The sequence below is a fragment of the Cynara cardunculus genome, assembly GCF_001531365.2.
Source record: "Cynara cardunculus var. scolymus isolate 2C chromosome LG 1, CcrdV1, whole genome shotgun sequence".
In the NCBI taxonomy this organism is placed as follows: Eukaryota; Viridiplantae; Streptophyta; class Magnoliopsida; order Asterales; family Asteraceae; genus Cynara; species Cynara cardunculus.
Genome location: NC_037528.1, coordinates 17,331,568 through 17,353,583, shown reverse-complemented (window position 1 = coordinate 17,353,583; position 22,016 = coordinate 17,331,568). Strand labels below are relative to the sequence as shown.

General features: G+C 38.6%; 3 protein-coding genes across 4 annotated transcripts; all 3 read left to right on the top strand.

The window, feature by feature from the left end:
• Nucleotides 1-1,055: 1,055 nt before the first annotated feature.
• Nucleotides 1,056-6,023, top strand: LOC112507726 (pentatricopeptide repeat-containing protein At2g17670). 2 transcript variants are annotated; one of them, XM_025112415.1, is made up of 2 exons: nt 1,056-2,600; nt 5,565-6,023. In XM_025112415.1, exon 1 carries the CDS (start codon nt 1,141-1,143, stop codon nt 2,587-2,589), a length of 1,449 nt encoding a protein of 482 aa, XP_024968183.1. In that variant the 5' UTR covers nt 1,056-1,140; the 3' UTR covers nt 2,590-2,600; nt 5,565-6,023. The 2 variants fall into 2 exon arrangements, with proteins under 2 accessions (XP_024968183.1, XP_024968191.1); XM_025112423.1 differs by lacking the exon at nt 5,565-6,023 and adding an exon at nt 3,771-3,937.
• Nucleotides 6,024-14,293: 8,270 nt separating this feature from the next.
• Nucleotides 14,294-15,462, top strand: LOC112519253 (protein BPS1, chloroplastic-like). The gene has a single exon (XM_025127316.1). The coding sequence runs from the start codon at nt 14,294-14,296 to the stop codon at nt 15,209-15,211; it is 918 nt and encodes a 305-aa protein (XP_024983084.1). The 3' UTR covers nt 15,212-15,462.
• A 1,813-nt stretch (nt 15,463-17,275) lies between these two features.
• On the top strand, nt 17,276-18,331 carry LOC112501445. Its single transcript, XM_025105083.1, has one exon. The coding sequence runs from the start codon at nt 17,319-17,321 to the stop codon at nt 18,222-18,224; it is 906 nt and encodes a 301-aa protein (XP_024960851.1). The 5' UTR covers nt 17,276-17,318; the 3' UTR covers nt 18,225-18,331.
• The last annotated feature ends 3,685 nt before the right edge of the window (nt 18,332-22,016 follow it).

Sequence of the window (22,016 nt, the reverse complement as noted above, 5' to 3'; positions counted from 1 at the left end):
CCGGGTAAGCGTTTGATAAACGACCCCTAAGTCTAGTTTCATCTGTTTACCAAGTGCATCCTAATGCCTTGTTATTTATTCATCACAACAGGGACCATAGGAGCCGATGATTGAAAAAGGTACATGTTTTGAATTATATGGCCATTGTGAGCAGTATTGATATGGGCTAGCACTAACCAAATAATATTAGATAGCCTGCGAATTTTATAATCTAAGGCCAAAAAGTTCAAGCTTTTGATATACGTCAAACAAACCACAAGGTTAAACCTTTAAAGTCTTGGAATTTAAAATCTTACGCTATGAGCCACCATTGGATCAAAGAAGAAACACTAGCGGAAATCTCATAAATTGGCATGTTTTTCTTACCGGGATACAGTTAGAGGTGGTGTGGAGACAGGGGCGGCGACGGGGTGGTGCGGCGGCGATGAGCGGAGACAGGGGCGTCGACGGGGGTGGTGCGGTGGCGATGGGGAGAGGGAGACGATGGTGTGTGGGCGCGGCCAGAGGGAGACGAGAAGGAGACGGGCGGTGGTGAAGACGGACGAGAGGGAGAAGATGAGGAAGATGGGTAAGTCATTTTTTAGGTTTTTTTTTATAATTTAAGGTTTACCTTCTGTTCAGTTTGTAAGTTACATTTCTATTCAGTTTTTAAGTTACATTTTTTAAGAATGAGGATTTATTTAACATGTTTTAAAAAAGTTTAAGGAGTTATTAAATAGATTCTAGAATATCTAATGATTTATTTGTTTTAAATAATTGTCCAAGAACTTAATTGTTTTAGACAGTAAAATCTATTGGGTTTTTCTAGACTTTTCCCAAATCCATTCGAATAGACAATTTGTATTTGTTTTAGGGACGAGATCTAAAATTTGAACATACCACAAGGACTAAAAGTGTTATAATCGACTCTATCTTAAATCAATTGTCATCATTAGTTTCAAATTGCCCCCTTGTTTATATCACTTTGCCCATTTCCCCCCTATAATTTAGAAGTCCTGAAGCAATCTGTTCTTTACCTCTGGTCTCCCCCAACATCGTGACGGCATAAAAAACCCTCCAAAACCCTCAAACCAAGTCTGAAGAACACAAAAATACACACACTCGTTCTGTTGATCCGAATCTGTAATTGATTTCAAGAAAATGGGGAAGATACCACCATCACTCCGAACCGGTAAGAACCTAGGGTTACCAATTCGATCTGTAGTTAAAAATGTTCGATCATCCCCCCAGGAAGCAGAATCAGGATTAGAATCAAAATCCTCCGCCCATCATAGCCGTAGAAAACCTAAATTAATCACTGAAAAACCACCAAAATTCATCAACGGCGCCACCAGCCACCCATCACCAGCGCCGCCCATAACCTTTACTTCCCCTGACATCTCCGCTGCCAAAACCCTATTCAACTCCCTCGTTGCCACCACCAGATCTTCATTGTTAATCAACAATAGACTTTGCAACGCGATCCTCCAATCTTTCTCCTCTGTTTCTTCGAACATTCAAGATTCAATCGTTTTACTCAATCACATGACGAAAACCTACCCTTCATTCTCCCCTGATAAGTTCAGTTACCATATCCTCCTATGCCAGTCCTGCAAAAAGCCCGATTCGGATCTTTCCAATGTCAATCAAACCCTAGACCTCATGGCCTCAAACGGATGTGAACCCGATAAGGTCACCACAGACATTGCGGTTCGAACTCTTTGCAGCACTGGGCACGAAGAACACGCGATTGAACTGATCAAGAAGCTATCCCAGGTTCAGTTCACAAAACCCGATACCTATACTTACAATTTTCTGGTAAAAAGATTGGTAAGGACTCGAACTTTGAGCAGTGTGAGTTTATTTATTAAGGAAATGAAAGAGGGGTTTCATGTAAACCCCGATTTAGTGACTTACACTATTTTGATTGACAATGTTTGTAACGGGAAGAATTTACGTGAGGCAATGCGGTTGTTGGATGTTTTAAAAGAGGAAGGGTTTAAGCCGGATTGTTACGTTTATAATACGATTATGAAAGGGTATTGTATGCTGAGTCATGGAGGTGAGGTCTTGAGGGTTTACAAGAAGATGATTGAGGAAGAAATAGAACCTGATTTAGTCACTTATAACACTTTGATTTACGGGTTGTCGAAATCGGGCAAGGTTAAAGAGGCTATTAAGTTTCTACATGAGATGGCGAAAATGGGTCATTTTCCTGATGTGGTTACCTACACTTCATTGATGAATGGGTTGTGCAGAGAGGGTAATGCACTTGGTGCAGTAGAATTGTTGGGGGAAATGGAGAATAAAGGATGTGATCCAAATGAGTGCACATATAACACTTTGCTTCATGGGTTGTGTAAGGCTAGGCAGTTGGATAAAGGGGTTGAATTATATGGGGTAATGAAGGAGAATGATATGAAACTTGAGTCAGGGTCGTATGGGACCTTTTTGAGGGCGCTTTGTAGGAACAATCGAGTTGCAGAGGCGTATGAAGTGTTTGATTATGCTATAGAGAGCAAGAGCTTGACGGATGTTACTGCTTATTCGACATTAGAGAGCACCCTTAAGTGGCTGAAGAAAGCTAAAGAGCAAGGCCTTGCTGTTTGATAATCGGAGAGGTATGCCTCTATATCTTTATGTCTTCTTATTTATATGTATTCATTATCACAATTAGTGGGTGACTTTATCTTGTTTTTCCTAAAGTTTTCCCTTATTCCCCTGATTCCCATATGGCTGTGTCTGCTGAAAGTATTATTACTTAGCATATAAAAAAAGAAAGCGAATAGCCGCCAAAGTTGTTAAAGGCTCAAGGCGCACTTAGGCACAACCGGGTCCCGAGCATAGGCGCGAGGAGCAGGCGTGAGGCGCATCTTATCAATACTCACACACACAGAGGCACGCTCACAAACACAGTTGCACACAACAAGTCTCCAATGCAGCAACCAACAATACTTGGATAGAGGCGGAAGGGTTTAAAGCTTGAGGCTTGAAGTTCTAAGGACTTGGTATTTAATATTAGGGTTCGACTTATGTCATCTATTTAGTAACACTTTTTTTAAGAAATCTAGGAGATGAGAAGATGAGAAAACTTATTTAATCTTAGGGTTTAACTCGGTATTTAGTAACTCTTTATGAGGCGCACATAGTCCCACAAGGCGCCAGCCAAGGTGCAGTGCCTTAGTGAGCCTCGTGAATATGCTGAGCCTCAACTTGGAAAAAGCCCAAGACCTTGAGCCTTATGAGCCTCAGAGCCTAGCACGCCTATTGCCACATTGATTGGCTGCAAATAATCCTCCCTCAAGGTTCATCGTCTAACGTCTACTTGTTTGTTTAATGCCAAACATTAAGAGCGTCTTAGCACACAACAATCTTTATTTTGTCCCATTGAAAAGACATTTGATCAATAGTTTATGTTATTTAAATTGCCACAAGGGGTGGAGGGAACCGTTCTTATGGTCTTTGTTTCCTTTTAGGACATGACTCAAATAGAAGCCAGGTCTGCTTAGTGATGCTTGATAACAATTTACATTTAGGTTCATTTTGAGTTTGAGCTTGATGGTTAAGAGTTCATTTTTGCTGCTACTTGCTACAATGGATTTTTGGCATGTTTTTGTTTGTGGTTTTCATCAAGTAATTGCTAATTACTAAATGCCTTGCTCTTTTAATATGCTAATCTGTTTAGGTTTCTATTTGATAAAAACAGCAAGGATTTAAGCAGGGTAGTTTATAACAACCTGTCCACAACTTGACTCGTTCTTCTTTGTATTTCTCATTTTGGGTTGTAACAGTGTTCTCTTTTCCGAAACCTGAGAAACCATGGTATGTTTTCTAAGACTAAAGGTAATTTAGTGGATAATATACGAGCTTAGGTTTCAAACAATCCCCGTGTTAGCCTAAGCAAGAGGCTGTTACTAAGTGCTTATAGGCTTATAGCTTTTTACCGAGTAAATAATGCCTACTGAGTAAGAGATAATGTTGTTTATCAACACCCTTTGACTGTTGCCAACAAAGATGCCAACCTGGTAAGAGATAATGGTTGAAGCATGTTATCCAATCAACGCCTACCCAAATCCTTTTTAACGTAAACGACCTGTAGGTTCTAATCATTTGAGTAAGCCTAGCGGTGATATAAATAAAAATGAAACAGGACCTATAAATCCCACACGGAATAGTGTTTGAGGAGGGTAAGATGTATTCAGATCCTCTATCCAAGGAGTAGGAAGGCTGATTCCATGAAGATACTGCAAAAAAGGTTTTGAGAAAACAAGTGCGATAAGAATTGTTGGTTCGGAAAGTTTGATAAAAATATGAAAGAAGAGAAAGAGAGATAATAAATAGATCAAAGAAATGAAGTTTGGAATGGTTGAAGAAAAAGTAACAAAATGATAATAATAATAATAATAATAATGATATCGTTACGACAACTTTACTTGCAATAATTGAAATAATCCGAATTATTGAAATAACCTGAAAACCCAAATGCTTATCAAACACCATTTCTATAAATAAAAATATATGTTTGACGGTATTTATTTTGTAAAAATGATCTTTATTTCATGATATTGTTGCACATTATTCGTGTGGACCTATAATCGTCTGTCGTTATCTGAGTATCTAAACGATGTCGTGTTCGGTTTTTTTTATTACTATTTTCATTTTGCAAAAAACCCATTTACTTAAAATATCCATAAAAAATATGAGAATAAAACGAAAAAAGATTACGTATCATAATCGATCAACTCGAGGTACAAAGGTGTAAAACGTGAATAAGTTTGAGTCAACAATAGTCAAATACGATGATCTAGTTGTCGCCTACAAAACACTTACTCAGTAAGTGCTTACCAGTAAAATTCAACACTATCACTTACTTATTGGGTAAGATTTTAGTTAACAAAAACGGCATCGTATGCAACAATTTACCCGGTAAGCGCTAACCGTGGTAAGAGTCATCGTCCTCACTTACCAGGTAAGACTCTTGGTCTTTGCCTTATTCTTACCAAGTTATCGGGTAAGATTTTTGGTCCTTACCATATTCATCCGGTAAGTTAATATGACTTGGTAAGCACTTATCCGGATAAGCTTTTGGTAAACGGTCCCTTTGGAAGTGCTTATCAGCTATCACTTAGCCTACGAGTGAGGCAATGAGGACCTTCCCTTATAAGAGCATGACAAAGACTGACATTTTTACCTGATAATGGTGGAAAAAGGACTTATACCCAATTAGTGCTTGCTAGTTAAAAAACGCTTGTTAACAAATTAACAATTTATTTTGATGGTTGAGAATATTATCTGATAAGTTGATCAGTGTGGTGGCTCTTGTCAGTAAGCATTTAGTAAACGACCCATTCGCTTACTAATATTAATATTTTGGAGACTTTCTAACTGCAATTTTTTTCATTACGAGAAGATGACGAATTACACGAGACAACAAAATTAAAGATGAGAAATTAATGAAGGAAAAAAAACCCCTAATCCGAAAGACAACATTTGACGGTTGAAATTTTTACTGTCCGTCAACTGACATTAAAACTCCCTAAAATCTTCATTGATACATGAACATTCTCTTTTTGGTCGTCAACCAGAATCCGTCCTCGGAATATTTACTCATGCCCATGGCTACAACTATGAAGATGAACACCATTGAAGTGAGCATGAAGGGGAGACCACATCTTGATGATGATGATGGAGTTTGATCAACGTCATCTTCCTCCATGAGGGTCTCAGCCGTTGGGCTCGATGGTCCGAGCTGACCCATGAGTTTGTTGTACTCGTCTTTGACGCAAACGGGTCCACAAGGCAAGCTAATGGAGCGGACATGAGAGTTTTGTCTTTGGTAGGTTCGAGCCATTTGGGTTTGCAAGCAGATGGGTTAGGTTTGGTTGGGTATTTATAGTATGGAACACAAGGGAACATGACAGATCACAAGTAAGATTAGGGCATGTGATGAGATCTCCTTCAAAAAAGGGTTTCTTGATTGCCAGCAAAGGCTTTAATGACTTCTCATTTGTCTAATCCCCTATCATGCATATATAATATATTATATATATATATATATATATATATATAGAGGTTGGTTATTATACAATCCTTGACATTTGTGTAACTTATACAACCCAATCTCAACCATCCATTTCATTTTATTAATATGTGATTTCCTCGAAATTTTGATTGTTTCCTAATATAAAGTATTAATCATAATTAATGAACCATATTCATCTTCCATAAATATTCAAATCGTAATAAATGAACTCTCATCATTTTCATAAATATCTCAATTTATTGGGTTGCATTGGTTGTACAAATGCGATGAGTTGTATTTGAAATAAATTCTCTCTCTCTTTCGCTCTATATTTAGTGAGTATATCTTTACGCAATAGATACCTATTGATGAATATACTTAGATAAACTGCATATTTTGATAATGTACATGCATCAATGCATATACTGATTCTACAATTTTGGAAGTTTTTTATATTTAGTACGAGAAATAATAACTAAATAAGATAATAAGAAAACAGTCAGATCATATATATAAAATCACATGTGATTTACGTGACTTTGGTCGTGATCTGAGATCATGGGCCACATTCCTATAACACCTTTATGTTAACCATTAGTGTAAAATCATGTGATTCGATCGTTTTCATGTTCTTTTATTTAGTTATTGTTCTTGTTTGAGCATCCCTCTATATACATATATGGTCAGGTTCAAGGGAAAACCACAAACAACGAAAAACTGAGGAACATCTTGGTAACAATTCAGTATGCACATGCATGGAAATTAGAAAACGTCTTCAATTACTTGTATATACATGTGTATATCTTACAAATGAATGTTTATTAAGGTGTTTCAGTTTTTTATTTTTATTTTATATCATATATCCATTGTATCTCTAGTTATATGTGTATTCAATTTGGTCGTGGATACGTTGCATCTTTCCAATATAAAATCACGAATTTCAACATTTCATCCCTTCCCGCCATGATTACCATATGACGGCACATGGCTTGTATTATACACATAATACATGTAGAATCTCAATGACTTTCTACATGGATATTATACAACCCAAAAACTAAGTTAAATATTGTATACATTACTTTTTGAGTAATAAATGCTTATAGATTGGTTTTGAGCTTGACTCCAAAGGTCAAAAGTATCATGAGGTCCCAAGTTCAAATCCGATGGGAAATAAAAATCCTCTTGTGGCCATGTAGGTTCAAATGCGGTGACTTCAGACCATCTGCAAAGCAGGTGGTCGCTCTGGGATTATTCAGCTCGCATAGCGGGTTGAATATCAAGGTTAATAAAAAAAAAGATTCTCAGTCTTTGTCATTTTACCCATTTGAGGTAGGTGATATTTGGTAAATGTTTAATGATCAGGGTTTTTGTTTTTTTTTTTTTTTACTATTAACTTATGAAAATTTTATTCTTAAACTTCTTATGAAAAATTCTTGGTTCATTTACTTTGTTGTTTGTATTTATTCGACCCCAAAATTGGATTGGATTGGATCGGAGCATATTGTTTGTGAACGAGATGGAGATCTTTGCTATGGGGCTCTAACAGATACAATTGCTCTGCTTCAGGAACGAACATGGCATGACGAGTTTAAGTTGTAGAAATCATTTTTCATTAACGACATCACAATAGCTTAGTTGGTTGTTTGTATTTTCAAAAAAAAATCTTGGGTGGATGTTCATTTGTCTCTTGCATTCTTTTTTTTTATTAACCTGGATATCCAACCCGCTATACGAGCCGACTAATCCCATGACGACCATCTACTTTGTAGATAGCCCGTAGTCACCACATTTGAACCACTGTGGCCACAAGATGATTTTTATTACTTCTTGGATTTGAACCTAGAACCTCCTGGTACTTTTGACCTTTGAAGCTAAGCTCAAACCAATCAGGCACCATCCTTGTGGTTACTCTTGCATTCTTTTGTAGCGTACACTTTGCTGGAGTGGACGTTCATGCAACGACTAAATCATCCACATAAACTACAACTCCATTTCATTTCTCTTTGAGGGTTGGGTGGGTTGATCCAGCAAAGTGTACGCTACAAAAGAGAAAGAAGCCGACCACAAGGGAAGGGCCCAACCAAGCCAAGACCGGGAAGCAACGGGGAACACCACAAGGGCAGGAAAATGGGCCTAAAACAAGCACACCATAGACCGCACCAAGAAAAACAAGAGAGCAAAGGAGCTCACACAAACAAAGAGAAACACAAACAGCTATGGGAGGTTCCAGGCAAGCCGAGCCCGGACAACATTGGGGGAGGGCTTAAAGGTCAGGCTAAGGAGCCTGGACCGGACATCATCAGTAATTGTCTTACCCACCGTAATATGCGATCTTCTTTTGTTTTTGAAGATGCGATTATTTCTTTCTTGCCACAGGTGGTAGACGGTCCCAGCAAGCACTAAGCGACGAATGATAGACCATATGGTCTTTCCTTTGGTGACTTGCTGGAACATACCAATAATATCAGCCCAGTTATCCGGGACACCATTGAGGTTCAGCTTGGCTTTTAAACCATTCCAGACTAGATTAGGGAACGGGCACTCAAAGAAAAGATGCGAATGCGAATCAGGCCCGTTCTGACAGAACGCACAGGACAGGTCGGAATGGGCCTCCCAGAACGGAAGTTTATCGTGCGTCTTGAGACGCTGCTTAAGAGCAACCCACATAATAAAGGCATGTATGGGGATGCTTTGAGAGAACCAGACTAAATGATGCCAGGAGACATCAGGCTGATTGGGACGGAGGGAGAGCCACACCTCATGAACAGAGAAAGGAGTGAGACGGCCATCCCTAGTTCTCCAGAAGAGCTTATCAGGGGTGGTCGGGGAAAGGACAGGGAGGGGAGAGACGCAGATAGAAGGGTTGGAATTGTCTCTCAGGAGAGGACACGTCCAATTGCCCTGGAAAACAATATCTCTAACAGAAGCAGAGAGAGAGAGATATTAGAGTTGAGAATACTACGGGAAGAGATTTGCCGGTAGAGGGGGCCAGCCATATGCCAGTTATCATACCAGGCAGACGTGGAAGCGCCATCACCAATCTGGGAGACAATGAAGTCTCTTATCTTTTCCCTCATACCCAGGATCTTCCTCCAGCCCCAACCAACATCACTGTGTATCGGGGCATCCCAGAAGTTACGATCTTTCAGCCTGTAGGAGTGGATCCATTTAACCCATAGCGAATCCCTATTGGTAAGGATTCGCCATGTGTGGGAGGCCATGAGGGCTAGATTCCAGCTGGCAAGGCTCTTTATACCCAGCCCGCCTTGAGATTTGGGGAGGCAGACAGTCTTCCAGGAGACCTTTGCTTTCCCCCTTTTTAGCTCACCGTGGCACCAAAGAAAGCCCCGCATGAGCTTCTCAATCTCTTTGGATATGGAAATCGGAAGCACAAAAATAAAGGCCCAATAGATCTGCATAGAGAACAGGATCGAGAGAATGAGCTGCAGTCTACCGGCAAACGAGAGGGACTTATTCTTCCAGTCATTAAGCCTGGAATTGACCTTGTCAACAAGGCTCTTACAATCCCTATGATAGAGGCGGGTGGTAATGAGAGGGACACCGAGATAACTCACCGGGAGGGAACCCTTCGGAAATTGAGTGATGGATTGAATGGACTCCTTGGTGTGCTGGCCAACATTACAATAGAAGGCCTCGCATTTGGCCAGACTCGGAAAGAGACCAGACACTCGGAAACTCATCAAGGGAATCCTTTATGACACGGGCAGAGTCACTATCACCATGACAGAATATGAGGAGATCATCAGCAAAGCTCCCCGTTGTGGTGTTCCCCGTTGCTTTCCGGTCTTAGCTTGGCTAGGCCCTTCCCTTGTGGTTGGTTTCTTTCTCTTTCTCTCTCTCTCCTCTTCCTCTCTCTCTTCTTCTCTTTCCCTCCATTTCATGCTTTCGGGATGAGGGTTGGGTGAGTTTATCCATTTATTTAAATTGGTTGAAAATCTCAACTCAACCTGCTAATTTTAGGTTGGGTTGGCAGGTTGGATCACTTTTTGACAGCTCTATGTCATGTACACATCCTCATGTAAGAGAACCCTTTTGGCATCAAATTGCTCAACGTAATAATTCTTGCAAACACTAGTAGCAATCAAACATTAAGCAGGGACGGACCTAGAAATTTTTTTATACGGTGGCACCATATAATATAATATACATCTAAAAATAATTACAAAAAATATGGTTTTTATAGTACCGATAAACAAATCCTAAACTTGTACCCGACTCGTCTTCATCTTTTGAAAACGGTCAATATATATCCAAAAATAATTACAAAAAGTATGGTTTTTATAGAATTGAGAAACAACTTCTAAATTTGTCCTCGGCGTGTCTTCATCTTTTGGAAACGATCGATGACATTTTCGTTTTTAACATTACTAAGGGATTCCTTTTCTATGGCACAAATGAGGACAGAATTCAAAAAATCATCACCAATTCGATTACGTAAATCTGTCTTGACAAGCTTCATCGCCGAAAAGCATCTTTCAACCGTAGCAGTTGCAACAGGCAAAACTAGTGTTAGTTTCAATAACCGATAGACAAAAGGATGAGAAAGATGCTTTCTTGTTGCCACCATTAATCTGGCGAGGTCGGCAATACCGTTTAAGTTGGCAAATCTGACATCATTATAAACAGAATGATAGTAGATGTCAAATTCGTGTTCAAGAATGATCCTTTCCTTGTCTTCAAAATCTCGAGGATACATCTGACTCAACTTCAATAGGCTTGATTTGTTAAACTGAGAAAACGAATTGCGTGGATTCAAAGCTGCCATATTTTGAAGCAAGTTGGTGCTTATCTCACCAAAACGATCACCAAACTCCCGGATCTGCATATCCAAAACAGTGTTGAATATATCATAGTTATAATAATGTTAATGTTCATCCTTTTTCTTAAATTTCTTGTATTAACATAAGCTTCACAATCTTATGTTTATCACAAAAGAGTAGCATTTCTCCAAATCGAGTCAATACCGAGTCTTCAAGACTCGTTCCAATCGATGAATCGAATCGATTCTCGCTGTCGCTGTGTTGTCGGCATGTCGTTGTCGCTCACTTGCACCAGATTCTTCGTCGTCGCTCACTCGCACTCGCACCAATAGTTGGTATACGTGTTTAGGGCTTTAAGCCTTAAGGCTGTTGTAGACTACAGTTGACACTTCACTTGGGTTTACTTATTTGATTAATCTATTTTTTGGGCTTTGCAGTTTGCAATTTGGAGATGTCAATTGAGCTTTGCATTTTGTTTGGGCTTTATTTTGTTTGGGTTTTAGTTGCACTGTTTGAATTTCAGGAAAATACGGTAGCACCTTCCAAAACGATACGGTAGCACCGTTAACAAACCTAAAATTTTTACCCTTCGGTGACGAAATAATACGGTGGCACGTGCCACCCATACCACCACACCAGGTCCGCCCCCTGACATTAAGCATCAACAATCTAACCATCGAACAATTTTCGGTCCCATTATCTAATCAAATGGCTTTTTGATTGATTAAGAGCACAAGTATAGCTATGGAAGGTTTTGATATAGGTAGGAACATGAGATTTTAGAACAGTTTCTGATAACATCAAAGTAAGGAGATCGACAAGCTATTGGGTATTTGTATGGCCATCATACATCAATAAGAAGTACATCAACACTAAGGGACCGTTTACCTAAACACTTGCCCAGTAAGCGTTTAACGATAAATTTCAACTTTATCGCTAACTTACCGGGTAAGATTTTAGTTTACCAAAACGATATTGTATGTAACAATTTACACGGTAATAGTTAACCGTAGTAAGAGTCGTCGCCATCACTTACCGGATAAGATTTTTGGTCCTTGTTTTCGTTCTTACTATATTCATCAGGTAAAGGAACGTGACTTAGTAAGCACTTACCCAAGTAAGCATTTTGGTAAAGAGATCTTAACATGGATATTCTGATGAAGTGTATGAAAATTGTGCATAAAATGGAAGAAAATGAATGAAATCATTAAGCCCTTGGATTGGAAGAGAGTAGAATGTACGCAAACTAGAGTTGTTTATAAACTAGACGGCTCACATAACCTTTTAAAAAACGAACTTAGACAATCTTTCTTGAAGAATAAACGAGTTTAAACCGACCCGTTAAAATAAATGGATGACTACGGGTATCTAGCCTATTTATATATGTTTTCGCTAACATATAATTGATTAACTTTAGTACTTAATAATTTTTTTAAATGAAGAACTTAGGATGAGTCGATGTTGTATGGTTGTGGGGTTGGGTTGGGTTCAAATAATAGTAACCCAATATCAACTCAATACCTACGGTTTGACAATTTTATAACTCGATTAGACATTGGGTTGTTTCGGGTTGAGTTATATCACATTGAGTTTGGTTGGGTTGATCGAGTTAGTCGGGTTTTTGAGCACCCCTAGCTCGAACCATGCTCAAACTCGAATATAGCTCGAGCTCGAACTCGAATTCGAATGAAGTTCAAACCAAACTCACCCATTGAAATTTATGAAATTTTAGGGTATTCTCTTTTAAATTTTAAAACTAAAATGTTTTATTAATATTTATAAAACTGAAGGGATGTAGTCCAAACTTTACAATCAAAAGCACAAAATTACACATTACATTCATCACCCTCTTTTTATAACATCTCATCATCATTCCTTTAAATTTTAATATCCTTATTCCAATATGGGACAACTATACCAACATTTTTATCGTTTTTTTTTTTGTTTCTTTTATTATGATTTTTAAAAAAATAATTGATTAATTTTTATAGTTAAAAAATGCATAATTTTGTTCAAATATCTAAAGTTATAAAACAATTTTATTATATTATATTTTACAAATTATATTATAAAACTGATAATATTTTAAAACTAATTATAAATAAAAATATCGAATATCTTACGAACTTTTCGAGTCAAGTATTGGGTAGCTCGACTCAACTCGTTAGTATGTCGAATCGAGCTCAAGTTTGATCCAAGCCTATTCGATCGAGTCGAGTGTTGACCGAGCTTTGACGGAGTCGATCTCAAATAGCTCACAAGTTATCTCGTATCATTTACACCCCTAACTAGACTTTCCCCTATTCTTTTAAAGTTTTTATAAAATAAAGCCCATATACTTGTCCTTGTTTTAGTGTTAATTTTTTTTTCTAGGTTATAGAATATTTGGTTGTGAATAAGAATGTGTATTAGAAAATGTCCATATTTCGTAAAATTAATATTCCTTTTAATTATCTTAAGACTATATATGTACGTCTTTTTACCATACACTCTACGTTTCTAAGACTCTGTTCTCGAACCTTGTTCACGGAAGAAAGAAAAGTAAAAAAAAAACTCGTGTTCTCGAAACTTTTTTAGGAGAGAAAGAAAAATATTCATAAGTTTCCCACCAAAACTTTCCTTCTAAATATGGGAAGAAAGAGAAGGAAATGAAATAAATTAAAACCCTTTAAAAAGATGATTAAAATTACAAAACTACCAAACATTTCATAATAAATGACATTTTTAAAGGATATATTTGTAAAAATGACATATTTCTTTTCAATTTTCTTCCATTCAAATCGTCGGGTTCGTAGAGTCGGATTTCCCGTTTACCCACAACGAGAGAGCTGCCCCCACGAGGCAGGCTCACCTATGAGCTAGACTAGAGGGAATTTCATCAATAATTGCCACCGTTTACCCACAACGGGGGAGCCGCCCCCACCATACAGGCTCACCTATGAGCTAGACCAGAAGGAATTCCATCAATAATTGCCAAATCCTAAAGGACACCAAGAATTATTTTATTTCTTTTCTTTTCCTTCCCTTTCAAAAACACAAATAAAAACACATAAATGATCATGTACCTGATGCAGACCCATACGTGAACCACTTAGATTATAACATCTGTGAAAAGTTCCCTGAACATCAACAACATTATTCGACATTATCCACAAATCTTCAATCGTACCTTCATAGATGTAAAAGATGTCACTTTATGAAAGATGCAATCGTGAGATGCCACATAAAAGAGAAAACTAAAGTGGGCATTCTGGAAGGCTATGCAACTCACTACCCTTTTCCCCAATAAATATATATGCACTTGTGTTGGCCAACACCCAGCACAACAAAGGAACACCACCAATTATATCACCACAAATCATACTTATTTCTAATCACCAATAATGCCATATACCCAATTATATATATATATATATATATATATATATATATATATATATATATATATATATATAGTAGAACATATAGGATAAGGTTACCACTTACCATAACAAAAATACCATTGAAGATGGCCGCTGCTTCCAAATTTAGCATCCAATGCCAAACTAAATCCATCAGCTTGCCTTGCAGATCACATCCCACCACTCTTCGGATCGAAGAACTGCTCAACAGGATCAAAACAACATCAGCATCATCATCATCATCCAGGCCATCTGCAGAGATCATAACCAGTGGATTATCCCAGCTGACAGAATTGTATAAATGTATGGACGATCTTCTAAATTCATCAACCATTCGCGTTTTGATGGCTCGCCAACAAAACGAGAAATGGGTTGATGATCTAATTGACGAATCGGTCAAATTCTTGGATATTTGTGGCAGTATTTGGGATATGCTGTCGCAGATCAAAGAGCAGATTAGAGATCTTCAGTGTGCTCTACGAAGGAGAAACGGAGAATTGAGCAGTGAAAATGGCATCGCGAAATATGTTTGTTTCAGAAAGAAGATGAAGAAAGATGTTAAAGGGTTGGTTGCAAGTTTGAAGCAAGTTGAGAACATGACCAGTGGCGTTTCGGTGGTGGTTGATTCAGATAGCCACCAGCTTGCGGCGGTGATGAAGGCAGTATTAGGAGTTGGTGAAATGACCATTTCGGTTTTCGAGTCTTTGTTGATGTTCTTCTCTATGCCTGCAGTTTCAAAGACAAACAGATGGTCTTTTGTGGTATCAAAGTTGATACACAAAGGGATGGTGGCATGTGAAGGTCAACAAAAACAAGGAACTGTGAATGAATTGGAAAGAATTGATGCAGCATTGCAAAGCTTGTGTAAATACAGATCATCTAGTGAAGGGGGAAATGTGCAGACTGCACAAAGTAGATTGGAGCTATTGGGAGCTCAGATCGACAGCATGGACAGTGGGTTGGAGTGCATGTTTAGGTGCTTGGTTCGAACGAGAGCTAGTCTTCTCAATATCATCTCCCAGTAATCATCAATTCATAACCTTGATAAAGGTCAAGTCTTGGGCTCTTTTGTCATCAACTTGAGTCTCCTCAAGGCCACTGGGAACTTTCCTGATCGTTATCTTCAGGGGTCCAATGGAATTAGTTGAGATGCGCGTAAGCTGGTTAGAAAGCTGGTCTGGACATCCACTGTTAAAAGAAAAATCAAGAAGTCGTCTCTATAGTCAAGAAGTCCTGCATAGGCATCAAAACTTTTAGCTGATATGCTTATGCTTTCAAATTTTAATTTAAATAGAGCATGCACATTGACCAGAACCTGTAGTTATGCAAGTATAAACATACAACTTTAATATTTATTTGGGTAACTACGGTACACGGGCCAACTTACGCATACTGACTAATCCTCGGACGACCATAAATGGGCTGGTGGCATCCCAGGTGAACCTCCATGGACACAAGGGCTTTGACAGTGTCTAAGGAAAGATGAGATTTGCACTACATCCCCTTCGCCTTGACTAATGCGCCACAGCCCAAGTGGTTTATATAAGTCTTATTTTTTGGCATGATTTTGACTTTTGATCCTGCCAAAAATGCCAATGTTCTTTACGAGGAACCAAATATATGACTAGACAAACTCTTCAAGTATAAATTAATCTTCCCTCAAAATATGTCTTCCTATCATTTACTAAAATCTATCTAGTGTGCCTTAGTGCATACAACCCTCCAATTCTACAGAAAACATCAAGGGAAGGCCCTAGTTCACCAATAATCTAGATTTGCAAGTAGACCCTTTTTCAGTTTCCAAAGAAAAACTACAAACGGAGATAACGTAAACAAATAGAATCTCATCTTTTTGTATTTTTAGACCCAATATGCCACATCTTAAAGGACGTTTTTGGTCCATCTGTCGACACATTACTATAAACAGTTTAAGAGTAAGATTCGAATTTAATATCTTTAGTCCATCATTTCAAGTAGACCCTCTTCAGTCTTTATGACAAGTAACCTTACAAGGCTCGTCACAAGAGAAAAGAAAAACCAAGAAACGAAAATTTAGACCCAAAATGCCATCGGAGAGGATGTTTTTGGTCCATCTGCGGTCTGTTGATGCATTCATTGTATAATTAAGATTCAAATTTAAGACCTTTAATCTATGCATAAATTTGTAACCACAAATAGCAAGCAGAATTAGTCTGAGAGATATTTGGGCAAGAAGTTGATTACTGGCAACTCTAACTGGCTCCACACGGAACCTGCCTTCAAGGACACCAATGTGGGGGGCATTTTTTTGACTCACTCAGGCTGAAGCTAACGGGGGACCTGGGATCGAACCCATAACCTGTCTTGTATTTGGGCAAAGTCATCCCACCCTTTTGCCAACTGAGTTATATGCAGAGGCAGTCAGTCAAAGGGATATTAGTTCCAGCAAAGCAGTAGAGCGGAAGTCAATACAATCAAATAAAGTATAAGATCTAAAAGCTGTCGTTAAGAACCGAAAAGAAACAGAGGTGAGACAACCTAAGCATGCACAATTATATATTCAACCTTGTCATTTTGCTAAAGGTTCATCTCCTCATTCTCAGGCAACTGTTTCCGAGGCAGCTGCCTTAACCTTAATGGTTCCATAAAATGGGCTCCAATAATCGATTACGACCCTACAAAATAAGGGTTGGGAATGGAGGTTTGGACCATTGCAGAAATTTATGGATACCCCAACAGCACAAAAGCTTCAAACCTTGTGGGGGCAACACGTGGGTATAGCCCCATGCGTGGACCAGACAGATAGGTCTTCACTATATATGCACACATGTAGAAAGATCTTTCTTTTGCGAAAGATACAATCTTTGAATGCCACGTATATGTGAAAGGTTGTTTGCCCATAACTAAATAAATTGGCATTATCATTGGGGAAGATGTTGCGTTGGCCAAACACCCGACACACGAAACAAAACCCCATGCGGTCATCACATGTGAATGGTTTATGTTCTACCCCACTCACCCATAAACTTACGTGGGAAGCTACTTTAAAAAATGATATCTGAGACCCGATAAGCAAATATAAATAGCAGAGCATAAAAGTTAAACTTACCATCATCTCAATTCTCAAAACACCTGAGGTTCCCAATAAGAAAAATGTCTGTTTCTTCAAAATTTACCATTAGATGCCAAGTTAAATCCATTAGCTTGCCTTGCAGATCACATCCAAGCACTCTTCGGATCGAACAAGAGCTCAATGCAGCCAAAACGAACGCTATGGTGGCCAAGGCATCTGCAGAGACCATTTGCAGTGGTTTGTCTCAGCTGATGTTGCTCTACAAATGTATGGAGGATCTTCTAAATGCGTCTGCCACTCAAGTTTTGATCGCTCGCCAGAAAAACGTGAAGTTCGTTGAAGATCTAATAGACGAATCAATGAAATTCTTGGATGTTTGTGGCAGCATAGGAGACATGGTGACACAGATGAAAGAACACATTAGAGATCTTCATTGTGCTCTTCGGAGGAGAAAGGGCGAGTTTAGCAGCGAAAACAGCATAATGAAATACAATTGTTTCAGAAAGAAGATGAAGAAAGATATTAAAGGGTTGGTTGCAAGTTTGAAGCAAGTTGATAACATCGCCTGTGATGGCTTCTTGGTGGTGGATTCAGATCACCACCAGCTGGCAGCGGTGATCAAGGCAGTAATAGGAGTTAGTGAAATAACTGTTTCAGTTTTTGAATCTTTGTTGTCATTTTTCTCCCTGCCAATTTCAAAGCCAAACAGATGGTCTCTTGTGGTATCAAAGCTGATACACAAGGGGATGGTATCATGTGAAGATCAAGAAGAACAAGGGGTTTTGAATGAATTGGGTAGCATAGATGCTGCCCTGCAAACTCTATGTAAATATGGATCATCAACCCAATTGGACGATATTCAAATTGCAAAACGTAGATTGGAAAGAGTGTTGTCCGAGCTTGAATGCATGGAGACCAGATTGGGGTGCATGTTTAGGCACTTGATTAGAACCAGAGCCACTCTCCTCAACATCGTCTCCCAGTAAAAAAAAGCCATCGCTTCTTTAGTTCAAACTCCTGCAAGGCATAGAAAATTTTATCTGATTTGCCTATGTAATTCAAATTTTCAGTTCAATATACTTGTACATTGACCAAAACCAACAGTTATAATATAAATTATATAACATTTATATATTCATTGGGGTTACAACCACCTTAATTTATATACTAATAAAAACTTGATATTGATGTAGCCAAGGTGCACATGAAGCTAGCGGTATCCCAGGATATTGTTAACTTGGTTTGACACTGCAACCATTTCTTTCAGTCTTTTTTTCCTAGCCTCCATTTGAGATTGAGTTTTAACCATAACCCTAACTCTAATATTTGAGTTGAATTTGTATATATTCATAATTGTTAAATTTAGGATTAATTTGTTTGTATTTCTGTTATTACTTATATTTAAGGGTCTGTTTGTTAACAGCTTAATGAACTTGATGAGATTCACAGCATATTCAAATGTTTGATAGTGACTTAATGATATAAAAAAGTGGCTTATTCAGTAAGCTTCTAGGGAAGAGCTTTATTCAGAAAGCCAAAAAATTTCCAAACCTTCTCATCCCAATTAAACAGCACGCTCCTTCCATCTATGAAAACACTCTCCAAAATAAAAAATCTTCTCAATCTATACAAATAGAATAATCCACACAAACAACTTTACTTATACATAACTCAATGAAAAACCAACCAAACAACCACTAAGTTAATTTGTTTATATTTCTGTTAATAATAAATATTTGCATTATTTTGGTGATAAGTTTTTGAACGTTTCGGTCACTAACGAAATGTACTTAACCGCTTCTAAAGATGAAGAGAATAGATGTGGGAGAGAACACTCAATTTAGAAAAATGACACTGTTTATTTTTTTATATTTAAATTAAATTAAATTTTATATTCTGGTATTTATTTGGTGTTACCAGAGGGGATGTAGCTTGTCTATTCGGTGAGGTTCATCTCCTGGGACTACTGTTTTGAGGGCCAGACACACATCTCTGTCCTTAAGGGTGGTCAACTTCAATGAACGAGCTGAAGAGACGGTGGCATCGGTGAATCAGCTGGCACAGATAGAGGGGTGACAGATCTATTGTTTTTAAGGCGATATACCTATATATAATAGGGCTAGCATTCTGGGACATAATGGAGCTGATTTATGATCTATCCAGTGGCTGAAGATGGATCAGCTCACTTGAATTCTATGTTGCTAAACCCAATTGTTACGTGGACCAGTCAGATTTTAGTAATTCCTTGATCAAGAACAGTAGAACACCATTATTTATCACAATCTAGAAATCTTCAATGATACCTGCATATATGTAAAAGATGTCACTTCATGAAAGATGCAATCTTGAGATGCCACGTATAAGCATGTAAAGGGAAAACTAAATTGGCAGTCTGTAAGGCTATACACCTGACAACCATTTTGCCAATAAATATATATGGAATGGGGGACATATATAATTGGGGATAGAGTTGTGTTGGCCAAACACCTAACACAACAAAGGAAGGCCAACAATTATATTAGCAGAAATCATACTTATTTCTATATTCTAGTTACTAATATTGTCATACGCAATTATACATAGAACATAGAGATAGAGGATAAGGTTACCATAACAAAATCAGAGTTTGCCTTCTACCCACCAAGGAAGATGGCTGCTGCTTTGAAGTTTAGCATCAAATGTCAAACTAATTTAATTAGCTTGCTTTGCAGATCACATCCCACCACTCTCCAAATCTAAAAACTGCTCAACAAGATCAAAACAATAGCAAACAGCAGCATCCAGACCGTCTTCAGAGACCATCTGCAGTGGTTTATCCCAGCTGACAGGATTCTAAAAATACATGGACGATCTCCTAACTTCCTGCGTTTTGATTTCTCGCCAACAAAACGGAAAATGGGTTGATGAGCTAATAGACGAACCGGTGAAATTCTTGGATATTTGTGGCAGCACAGGGGATATGCTGCCACAAATCAAAGAGTAAAGCAGAGATCTTCATTCTGCTCTAAAAACAGAGACTTGAGCACTGAAAATAGCATCACAAAATACAATTGTTTCAGATAGAAAATGGGAAAAAAAGATCTAGAAGGTTGGTTGCAAGTTTGAAGCAGTTGATTGCATGACCTGTGGCATGGCGGCTCAATGGCGGTTGGTTCAGATAGGCACCACCTCACAGCAGTGCCAGTGATCATGGCAGTATTAAGAGTTAGCAAAATGATCATTTCAGATTTTGAATCTTTGTTGATGTTGAAGCATGCCAGTTTCAAAGCCAAACACATGGTCTGTGGTATTAAAGTTGATACGCAAAGGAACGATGGCATGTGATGCTTAACAAAAAACAAGTTGATGCATTGCAAAGCTTGTGTAAATATATATCATCGAGTGAAGGGAGAAATGTTCAGAGTGCACAATGTAGATTGGAGCGATTGGGAGCTCATATCGAAAGCATGGAGAGCAGGTTGGAGTGCATGTTTAGGTGCTCAGGTTCGAACCATGGCTGGTCTTCTCAATATCATCTCCCAGTACACATTAGGTTAGCTCAACTGGTAAGATCTCGGATTTGCTCCACAGTGGTAGCCCATTCGCCCCTCAAGGAGTCAGGGATACTGGAGGTTGCATGGCTGTTAACTTCAGAGTCCCATGGGATTAGTCGAGGTGTGTATAAGCTGTCCCAGACAGCCGCGACTATCCAAAAAAGGGTCGTGCATATGCATCAAAACTTTTAGCTGATAAGTTTATGCTTTCAAGTTTTTGTTTTTATCGCGGATGTACATAAACATATAAATCCAATTGTTTTAACATGACATGACATCTCTCTCTCTCAAAGACACATGGTATTCGTGTTGTGTAGACTTACAACCAAGCTTGATCAGGAACAAATAGATTAGTTATGCAATTTTGCACATGGAACAGTGGGGACATGAAAAAGGTACCAACTTTAAGCAGCTATAACATTTGAACCGGGCAGAATTTCAGACCTGCGACCAGTCAACCGCAACTCCGCAAGGTCTTGGACAACGCATGCACTTGGGCAAAGTGTATGCCACTTTGGCCCTGGGCCTAATTTTGACATTTAGCTCTCCGATTTTAAGTTTTCTCAAATTTACGAGTTCTAGCATTTTTGTTTTGTTTTGTGTTAAATGGTATCATGAGAAGTAAAGTATTATTCATAGTTCATCCACATACTTTCAGTATGTTAGGCATGATTTTGACTCATAAAGATTTTCATTCATGCCAGAAATGCCAATATCCTTTACAAAGAACCACATATAAGTCTAGACAAACTATTCAACAATATGTTCATTTTCCCTCCAAGTGTGTCATTCCTATCGTTTGCTAGAATGTATATAATGTGTTTTACCGACTCTTTAAGTCTAAAAGTGTCATTAGGTCCCTCCAGGGGTGGATGCAGTGTTTAAGGGTTGGGGTCCTGGGCCCCCAACAAAAATTAAGTACCAAAGCCCAAAAAAAAAATACATGTATTTTTAAAATTATGTGTATTGGGCCCCCAACCTTTGGATATCCCAGGCCCCTCGATGCTTGCTCAGTTGCCCTTGAAGACAGAAGACTTGAACGGAACGATTGATTTATTGAAAATTTGAAATCGAACGAAAACGAACCTGGGATTAACTCTTCTTCTTCATCGCCTTGCCTTCGCCTCTGCCCCTGGTTGGCCCTCTGCGGCTCTGCTTCTGCCTGCCTGCGGCCTGCCGACGCCTCACGCCCGAGTCCCGACGCCGACCGCGCTGTGTGCGCCACTGCGCCTACCGCCTCCGCCT

Excerpts from the sequence above, each read along its gene's own strand:
- LOC112507726 (XM_025112415.1), top strand. The coding sequence starts at position 1,141 with ATGGGGAAGATACCACCATCACTCCGAACCGGTAAGAACCTAGGGTTA.
- LOC112519253 (XM_025127316.1), top strand. The coding sequence starts at position 14,294 with ATGGCCGCTGCTTCCAAATTTAGCATCCAATGCCAAACTAAATCCATC.
- LOC112501445 (XM_025105083.1), top strand. The coding sequence starts at position 17,319 with ATGTCTGTTTCTTCAAAATTTACCATTAGATGCCAAGTTAAATCCATT.